Source organism: Falco naumanni, chromosome 8, assembly GCF_017639655.2.
Source record: "Falco naumanni isolate bFalNau1 chromosome 8, bFalNau1.pat, whole genome shotgun sequence".
NCBI lineage: Eukaryota > Metazoa > Chordata > Aves > Falconiformes > Falconidae > Falco > Falco naumanni.
Genome location: NC_054061.1, coordinates 10,301,536 through 10,310,901, shown reverse-complemented (window position 1 = coordinate 10,310,901; position 9,366 = coordinate 10,301,536). Strand labels below are relative to the sequence as shown.

At 60.8% G+C, this 9,366-nt stretch overlaps 2 protein-coding genes across 3 annotated transcripts; both read right to left on the bottom strand.

The window, feature by feature from the left end:
• Window positions 1-30: 30 nt before the first annotated feature.
• On the bottom strand, window positions 31-3,762 carry DOK3 (docking protein 3). 2 transcript variants are annotated; one of them, XM_040603201.1, is made up of 5 exons: window positions 3,665-3,762; window positions 1,428-1,718; window positions 1,222-1,315; window positions 964-1,136; window positions 31-882 (listed from the first exon to the last, which is right to left on the bottom strand). In XM_040603201.1, the coding sequence occupies exons 1-5, from the start codon at window positions 3,749-3,751 to the stop codon at window positions 160-162; spliced, it is 1,368 nt and encodes a 455-aa protein (XP_040459135.1). In that variant the 5' UTR covers window positions 3,752-3,762; the 3' UTR covers window positions 31-159. The 2 variants fall into 2 exon arrangements, with proteins under 2 accessions (XP_040459135.1, XP_040459136.1); XM_040603202.1 differs by lacking the exon at window positions 3,665-3,762 and adding an exon at window positions 3,098-3,171.
• Window positions 2,812-9,327, bottom strand: DDX41 (DEAD-box helicase 41). Its single transcript, XM_040603193.1, has 17 exons — window positions 9,187-9,327; window positions 9,000-9,098; window positions 8,751-8,910; window positions 8,593-8,667; window positions 8,177-8,237; window positions 7,416-7,552; window positions 7,090-7,162; window positions 6,760-6,913; window positions 6,510-6,646; window positions 6,159-6,321; window positions 5,927-6,058; window positions 5,686-5,757; window positions 5,307-5,403; window positions 4,801-4,950; window positions 4,579-4,650; window positions 4,278-4,388; window positions 2,812-4,041 (listed from the first exon to the last, which is right to left on the bottom strand). Exons 1-17 carry the CDS (start codon window positions 9,208-9,210, stop codon window positions 3,905-3,907), a joined length of 1,854 nt encoding a protein of 617 aa, XP_040459127.1. The 5' UTR covers window positions 9,211-9,327; the 3' UTR covers window positions 2,812-3,904.
• Between the last annotated feature and the right edge of the window lie 39 nt (window positions 9,328-9,366).

The following is a 9,366-nucleotide window of genomic DNA, read 5'->3' as shown; positions in this document are numbered from 1 at the left end:
GGTGGGCACAGCGGCGCCCCCTGGCGGCAGACGCGGGCTGCCCCCGCGAGGCCCGGTAGCACCGGCCCCGCGACCCACCCCCGCAGCACCGGCAGAGCCGAGTCCGGCCCAGGCTGTTTATTCACGGCACCGCATCACCGAAGGGCGCTCAGCCCCGGCTCAGGCCCAGTCCCGCGGGCCGGACGTCTCCCGGCTGAGCAGCCGCACGAGCTTCGCCCGGAGATTGCGCTGGGGCTTGTGCCCACGGGGCCCTGGCAGTGCCTCCTGCCCTCCACGGCCCCAGCGCTGCTCCGGAGGCTGGGGGCTGCCCCGGGGGAGCTGAGCCAGGGCAGCCCGGTTGTCGTAGAGGAGGCCTGCCTCACTGCTGTGGCCCTCGGGGGCTTGGCGGCATCCCAGCTCCCACTGCCCTTGCCCTTCCTCCTCCTCCTCCTCCTCCTCCTCCCTGGCTGGACCCAGCTCCGCCGTGAAGATGTTCTCATAGAGATGCTCAGGGGGTGGCTTCCCCGCGGCCCAGGGCTCGCTGGCGCCTGGCTGCCCCAGCACAAAGAGGGGCTGCTGGCTCCGGGCGATGGAGGCATAGATGATGGGGCCTGTGCCCTCTGGCTCCGGTGAGGGGAAGCAGAGGAGGCTGGCAGGTGGGTGGGACGCAGGTTCTGCACCCCCCAGGGGTGGGCTGGGCTGGGGCTCCTCAGCCTTAGCGCCCCAGGGCTGGGGCTCAAGACCCTGTGCAGAGAGCTGGGGGTCTGGAGTGTCCTTGCCCTGCTGCTGGCAGGCAATGGCGGCGGTCACAGCCCGACAGAGCTCTGGGGCCCGTGGGGTGCTGAAGGTGAAGGTGCCCTCGCCAGAGTCACTGCGGCGGCCGGCCTCAAAGGAGAACACCATCTGCGAAACCAGAGGGCAGGGTGAGATGCTGGCACCAGCCCTGGGCAGTGAGCAGCCCCAAGGAGGGAGGGGGGCACCCACCTGATCCTGGCCAAACTTGCGGAGGAAGGGGTAGGGCCAGGTGAGCAGGGGCTGGCGGGACTGCGGGTCCTTCAGCGTCAGGCTCTGCGGAAGGGCCGAGAGCAGGTAGTGCCCGTGCAAGCCGCAGCGGGCAGCTGCATCCGTCTGCACCACCAGCACCAGGAATTCAGTCACTACAGGAGCAGAGCAAAGCGGGGGTCAGCACTGCAACACTGAGCTGGAGCCCACCCCAGCCCTATCCACTGTCCCTCCACGTACGGTCTTGCCAGGAAGAGTATAGGGAATTCTCCTCCATGGGGACAGCAGGGCTAGGCTGGGTCCTGGCAGCACTCTGCACCATGTCCTTTGTACCCTGAAACAGAGGGATGTGAGTGTGGTCCCCGGCGCAGGGGAGCACGAGCTCCCCTACCTGCCCATGCGCCCTGGAGCCCGCCGGCTCACCTGGGGCAGGAGCAGCACAGTACCTGGAAGGCCAGCTGGCACAGCTGGGTGATCCACTCGTCCCGCTGCTCAGCTGCCAGCACGTAGCTCTTTTCTGTCGTGGTGAGGTAGAAGGCAGCGGTGGCTTTGGGGCAGCTCTCTATGCCCGCTGGGCCCACAGACACACAGTCCGAGAGACGGATCACCCGGCGGGTGCTCCGCTGCAAGGTCTTCTCCAACGTCATGCCATCATCCCGCACGTCAAAATTCTCCATGCGGGCCACTCCAGAGGGGCTGGCGGCGAAGAGCTGGGCTCGCATCTTCCTCCAGGACCTCTGGGGCATGGGAAGGGCACAGACAGGAGAAAAAAGGTCAGCAAAGAGATGCCTGCTGTGTCCCGACAGCGCTGCCCTCCATGTCTACATGTGCATGGGCCAGCAGTGCTCAGGAAGAGCTGTATGGGGCAGCAGGGGGGCACAAGGGGGTCCCAACCTGCACCCACCGGGTGCTACGGAAGGGCACAGAGAGCTGGGGCCAGCACAGACCCCCAGAGCTGTGGGGTGGAGTAGTCCCAAAGCTGAGTTGAGGGGGGGCCTTGCCCTGAGTGAGCTCTGCGTGGCTCTCTGCGTGAGTCATGCTCACTCCCAGCTCGCCGAGCACCAGGTCCTGCTCTTTGTTCCCTGCTGCAAGTGCCAGCCTGCCGCCGCTGCAGCTGAGCTCTTGAGCTGTTCTCAGGACAGACCCTGATGCAAATTAAAGCCATTTTGAGCTGCTGAGGCTTCTGCTGGCAGCCTCACATCTGTCGAGCACAGCCAGAGCCTGCAGCTAGCCGCCCGCTTCCTCCCAAGGGAGGCTCTGCAGCACCAACACCTTCCCAGCCTGTCATGGGATAGAGGGGGCGCGTGCCCCCACACACCTCAGAGGCGCAGAGAGCCTCCACCCTGCAGAAACCAGATTCAGCCAAGCACCCAAAATACACACCACCGCCAGCCTGCCCGCCTCCTACGCAGCAGGGCACTGATGCTATGCACGCGGGGCCTGCCCGTCTGGCTTCCAGGACCTGGCTCTCACTCAGCGGGGAGGTTGGGGCTGATTGCAGCCCCTGCGTGGCCACGGCTGCCCCACTGTCGTAGAGGGGATGCCACTAAGGCATGGCCAGCGTGCCAGCCAGACCCGCTTCCCCAATACCCATCCCACAGCTCGCTGGTGCTGGCTCAACTCTGCAGGGACTCCCACCTTGTCGCCCATACCATGCCCAGAGGGCTGCAGCACTCAGTGCCCACCCCGAGGGCTCAAGGCAGCAGGCCAAGGCACGAGGGGTGCCCCACAGATGACGCTGACCCCACAGGGCCAGGCTGATGGAGACTGGGCCCAGAGACACATCCCACACGCGGCCCCGGTGCCCCTCTCCCACACATATGCTAGAGCTGCACCTCATCAACACGTTTATTGCCTCATTGTGAATCACATGGTGACCAAGCGAGAAGAGGGACCCTGCGCACAGGGGTGAGCCTGAGCAGGTGCCTGCATGGATGAGTCCCCTCGGCCACGGGGAGAGCCCCGTTTTTGGGACTGCAGAGCCCAGGGCCCCCCTCGGGGCAGCTCCGAGGGGTCTGGCTCCAGTCCCCCCTCAGCAGGCTGCTGTGGGCCCAGCCCCAGGCATCAAGACAGATCAGGGCAAACCCTGTTACCCAGCCCCAAATCCACCCTTTACCTTTCCAAATTTGCAGTGCTGCACATAGAGGATCCCATCCTTCACGGGTCTCTCCATGAGCCCAGTGCCCCCGTGACAGCCAGCACAAGGATGGGGGACTCAGGCTAGCAGCAGCGGAGAAAATGTGACTGCTGCAGCCGAAGCAATTGCATGGGGCAGACTTCCTTCTCTCAACGACTTCCCCTTTTTAGTGTGTGGGATGAGGGGCAGAGGCTGGGCCACGGGAGGTGTCTGTCCATCCACCCTCCCCCTCACACAAGGGCAGTGGGGCAGAACGCACGCAGGCGGAGCACAGGAAGCACCTAGGGGACCGCCCGACAGGAGCACAGCACACTCCACCTCGCCCCGGCTGCATCAGAGCGTGTTTGGGGGACACAGGAAGAGCCAGCAGCTGAGGATACACAAAACCAGGTAACGCAAACAGTTCTGGAGGAATTGAGGGGCTTGGGAGAGGAGTGATGTAAGCCCCTGGCACCACCACTGCAGGGGGGTGGCAGGAGCAGCAGGCAGCTGGCCACAGGCCAGTTGCCCCACCTCGGGCTTCTTCCTCCCCTCAGGCACTGCTACCTGCTTGCCGCTTGCCCAACACACCGCTGACATTAAAGGCTGTTGCGGCACAGCTCCACACGTTTCCTCCCGGGGCAGAAGCTTCATCAGGCTGAGCTGGCAACAGCCCTGCTGGTCAAATGCCTGGAAAAGGGGCCACAGCAGTGCAGGACAGGCCCCCAGGCTTGGGAAAGGCACTGCCCCGTCAGAAAGGGAACTCGGGCCTGTGCAGGGGGAGCGCTGGGCAGCCCACTCCCCAAGCTAGAAGTCCATAGAGCTGTGGGCCAGGTAGTCCTTGCGGCCGATGTTGCTGACTTGCTTGGTCTGCATCGCCTCCAGCTTGGGGCAGTCGGTGATACGATGGCCCAGGCCGCCACAGAAGGCACAGCCCCGCTCGCCTGCAACAGGAGGGATGAGGTCAAGGGGAGCTGTGCCACACCAGGGAAGTGCCACCCTCCCAGCCCCCCCAGAAGCAGAGGGGCTACAACAGCATCTCCTCTGCTGCTGCAGCACTGAGCCGCCCTCACGGGCAGGCAGCACCAGCCCCGAGGCAGGCAGGAACTGCCCCAGGGGCTGGGGGTTCTGGCCTCAGCAGTCCTGAGGGAGGTCCCTGTGCCAGCCCATGGTCTCTCACCTCCAATGTCCAGCATGGTCTCGTCCCCACAGTGCAGCACCTGGAGCACCGGCGGCACCTTCTGCTTTGCCTCCAGCAGCAGGGCCTTCAGGTCCATCAGCACCGACTCATCTAGGGGCAGAGAGGGATCAGACACAGCCCGAACAGGGGCGGGGAGCACTCACACCACCACCTGTCCCCCACAGGCCATCAGAACTTGTCCCTGCTTGCTCAGGAACAGCCCCCTTGCTGAGGCAGAGGCAGCTCCATCACCCAGCTGCCTCCTCCATCGGCAGCCCCCAGCCCCACAACTGTTTCTCACCACAGGCCTTGTTGATGAAGGTGGTGGCAATGCCAGTGTTGCCTGAGCGGCCTGTACGCCCGATACGGTGAACTGTGGAGAAAAAGACAAGATCAAGCCTGGGGGAATGCAACGTGACAGACCATCCTGCCCCCAGCCACTGCAGACAAGCACAAACACAGAGCCTCACAGGCCTCCCACCCCTCCATGCCCATGTTGGTCCCCCCAGGACCCAGTCCCTACCATAGTTCTCAATCTCCTCTGGCATGTCATAGTTGATGACATGCTGGATGGCTGGGAAGTCCAGGCCCTTAGAAGCGACATCGGTGGCAACCAAGACATCCTTCTTCCCATCCCGGAAAGCCTCGATGGCTTTTGTCCGTTCCTCCTGATCTGCAAAGGCCCAGCAGAGAAGATCAAGGACAGAGCTTCCAGTCCTACTCACTGCAGCAAGCCCTATGGCCTCGGAGCCAAGCATTGCTCAGCCGGGGCTCCCCCAGCAAGAAGCATCTATGCAGCCCTTCCCCAAATAAAGGGCCAGAGGGACCTCTAGGTCCCATAGGGACCTCCACTGTGTTTATGCCTGGTACATACAACATGGCATTTGCTCCCGACACTGACTCAGCCCCTCCTCATACCATCACAAATTGCTACAGGCTGGGACCTTCTGTGGCTACACACAACCCTGGCAGGAGTGGGGTCAGGCAGGGCCACATCGCAGCCTAGGCCTCCCCAACACCCTCACTGACCTTTCCCTCCATGGATGGCCACAGCCTCCACACCCTTGAGCAGCAGGTACTCATGGATCGCATCAACATCCGCCTTCTTCTCTGCAAAGATCAGCACCTGCGGCAGCACAGACATCATGGAAAAGCCGCCTTTCTGTGGGCTGGCACTGCTGGCACCAGCACAAACCCTGGGAAACCCATTCCCTCTTGCTGAGCAGAACACGCAACAGCTCTGAGCCCAGGACCCGCTCATACGTGGAGCACGACTCACAGGCCTACCCCACGGATGGCAGAGCCTTGGGGCATCACAGCCCCGTCCCTGCTGCCAGCTCCACCCATGCCCCGGGGCTGTGACATGCCCATGCTGCCCCCAGCCATGCTGCCAGAGTGCATTACTCACAGGTGGCGGGGTCTTCTGCAGGCACTCGAGGAGGTACACCATTTTGGCCTCCTCTTTCACATACTCCACCTCCTAGGAACAAGTACAGGGAGGGATCAGGCAGTGGAGGAACTGCCCTTGCTTGGTATCCCTTAACCTGTTGGGAAGGAGGGCCAGCCTCCTAGCAGGGGGAGGCATCAAGTGCCCTCGTGAATGGTGCTGACCTCCCACACAGGCATGGGGGAGCACCCAACTACTTCACCTGCACAACATCCAGGCTGGCAGCACCTGCTCGTCCAACGTTAATGGTGATGGGCTTCACCAGGGCACTCTTGGCAAAGTTCTGGATCTTCTTAGGCATTGTGGCGCTGAAGAGAAGGGTTTGCCGCTGGCCCTGCACAGGAAACACAGTGCAAGCAAGGATTTAGCATTCACTCAACCAGCTAGGTGCAGCAATTGAGCTTCAGCGTGCTCATACTGTGCCAGTTCAGTACCTTGAAGTAGGAAAAGATGGTACGGATGTCCCCCTCAAAGCCCATATCAATCATCCTGTCAGCCTCATCCAAGGCCAAGTAACGGCAGATGTCCAGGCTCACCATCTTCTTCTGCAGCAGGTCCATCAAGCGGCCAGGGGTTGCCACCATCATGTGTACACCACTGTGGGCCAAGAGAAGGCCACTGTCAGGCACACCCATGCAGGACACATAGGAAAAGTCACACCCGCTTGGCACATCGCCTTCATCCCCACACTTTCCTAAAGCCATCTAGCCAGGGTGCCACCCCACCAGAAAACAGAGCACAGCTCCAGCCCCACATACATCCCCACCCCTCCCCGAAGGTCTTACTGTTTGATTGTCTCCATCTGCTCCTTAACAGACATGCCCCCGATGCAGAGGGCGCAGCGCAGCGGGGGCAGGCCGTCCTCCTGCAGCAGGCGGCAGTAGTATTCAATGATGCCGTGGGTCTGCCGGGCCAGCTCCCGCTACAGAGACAAAACTCACTCATTCCCACACCTCCGTGTAGGGAGGATCTGGGATTGCCACTACATATCAATCAAAGCTTCTTCCTGTGGGTCACCACTCCCCCAACACTCACCGAGGGACAGATGATGAGTCCATAGGGTCCCTCTCGCTTGGAAAACGGCAGCCTCTTCTCTTGCTCCAGGCAGAACATGATCACCGGAAGGGTGAACACCAAGGTCTTCCCAGAGCCAGTGAATGCAATGCCAATCATGTCCCTTCCAGAGAGGCTGGCAGAGAAATGGGGCCAATGGTTAGGAGGAGCATCACAGAACGGCTCAAACCTCCAGGGATGAGCAAGGTGACGTGGTGCATCTGTCACCAGGGAAGAGCGCCTGGTTCACACTGCTGGGTGGGCTGTCGGGAGCAACCGCTCCCCACTCTGGGATGGGGACAGAGCACTCACATTGTGGGGATGCCTTGGATCTGTATGGGTGTTGGCTGCTGGATTCCTTTTTTCTTCAGACCCCTCAGGATAGCTGTGAGGAGAAAAAGGGACACACACTTTCGTGACCTGAAGTCTTCCCCCTCTTTCCCTCCTACTCATGTCCCAGCCACAGTTCTTCCACCAGTGACAAACACCCCTCAGGCCAACAACTAAGAGATACAGTCACTGTTAGAAATTTAAGCTGTGAGCCCACTAAGTGTTAAAGATTCAACAGCTTCACTCGCTGACATGCATTTCCCAGAAGAACACTGCCTGCCGCCCTGCCAACTCCTCTCCTGGCCCACCTGCTGGGAACTTCATCTCCTTGAAGCTCTTGATGGGAGGCGGGATGCCTTCCCCCTCCACCAGGATGTGGTACTTCTTGCGCACACGATCATGCCGTGCCTCCGACATGCCCAGGATGTAACGAGGTGCTCTCCAGCTGCAAAGGCAACAGAGGAAGGTCATGGTGCAGAATGAGGCTGGGGCTCCAGAACCAGCAAGCACCACAGAGACCCAGAGGAACTCCCTGCTGGTGTCCAGTATCCCACCAGGGAAAACAGATAACCCCAAAGGGCTTCATAGTGTGAGCACAGGAGCAGATTCAAGCCAGATCCATGCATTAAATATTTCTCCAAAGTCTCAGTAAGTCCCAAGCTAACAGCTGAGAACAGTCTATGGATGGAGGATGGAACATGCCAAAACCTTTTGGACACATCTCTATCATCTCTCTGACACTGCCCTGAGCAACTCTGGCTCTGTATGCTTACATATGTATGTCTGTCTCTTTCTCTAGTTTAGTTACCTCCAAGACTTAAACTAGAAGACTTGAGGTGGATCTTTAACATTAATTTACTCTAGCAAACCTTACTGTATATAAAACAATATCCAAGGTGACTCAACAGCCTCCGACCTTACATACAGTGGTTACAACAACAGAAAGTGGAGTAAATGACAAGCCAGTGGCCACAGAGCAATGCTCCTCTTACAAGTATGGCCCCTAGTTCCCTTCAGTCATGGGGAAGCGATGTTTTCAGGAAGACCACCTCTGTACCGTGAAACGTACCTAGTTTTAATTGGATCATCGTAGGTGATGCCCTTTGCCATCTCCTTCACTGACATCAAAGCTGCAAGAACAAAACCGACGAGGTCAGTGCAAACTCTCCATCCCCCGATGTACTTAACCTCAGCACAGAACTACTAGGGCAAACAGTTTGGGAGATCATGTCCAAGACAGAGGAGGAAAAGCAGTATCCCTGACAGACCCTCGGGGTACAGCAATACCAAGTGCTGCAGTCTACCATGCCCTAGGGCCTGCCACAGCAAAGTCTTAGCTAAACCAGGCAGTCAGATGCCAGCCGAGGGATCCCCTTGTGACCTCCTGTTCCATCCCTGGGTATGAACATCCCTGCATGTTGCAAGGCCAATGATACCCCTACTGCTGCCCTGACAGCTCTGAGACACAGCGGTCCTGCCACTCACCTCGGCCCTCTGCCACACTCTCCAGGATCTTCTCTTCCTCCTTCAGCTGCTTCTCCTTGGCTGACTCCTTCCGAGCTGGAGGAAGAGTCAGGGAAACAGTGAGGAGGTTTCATTGCCACCTCAAAGCCACCCAACTCTACCGCCAGCCGCTCCCCCACCTTCCGCCTTCTCTTTGAGGTGCTGGTGCTGGTCCAAGAGGCTAATATTGGACTGGGGCCCCAAGGGGATGTCATCCTCATCACCCCGCTGCTCGCTCCCGCTGTCCCGCTGCTCCTCCTCTGACACCACCTTCCGCCGCATCTGCAGCAGCTTCTGCAGCTAGAAGAAAGCAGGTCGAGGCGGAGTGAGAGGCCCCGTGTCGGAAGGGCCGCTCGGAGCCCTCCCCGTGCAACGCCGGGCCCCGTTACCATCTGCTGCTTGCGCTGCTTGACGGGCACGTAGGGCACGTAGTCTTCATCCTCCTCCCCGGACAGGTCGGACGTCTCCGCCGCCTCCTCCCGCTGCCTCTGTGGGGAGACGCGAGATGAGGCGGGCCCGGGACGGTACCAGCTCCGCCGGGGCTCCCGGTACCGGCTCGGCCGGGCCCGGCCCTACCTTCCGCTCAGCCCCGGGCTCCATGGCGCCGTCTCCACGCAACAGCCGCGCCGCCCCGGAAGAGAATCCCGCGCGCCGGAAGTGACGTCTCCGAGGCCGGGCGCCGTTGCCCAGCAACGCGGCGGAGCGCGCCCCTAGCGGGCCGTGGCGGGAGCGCCGCCCCGGGCTCCCCGCGCGCGG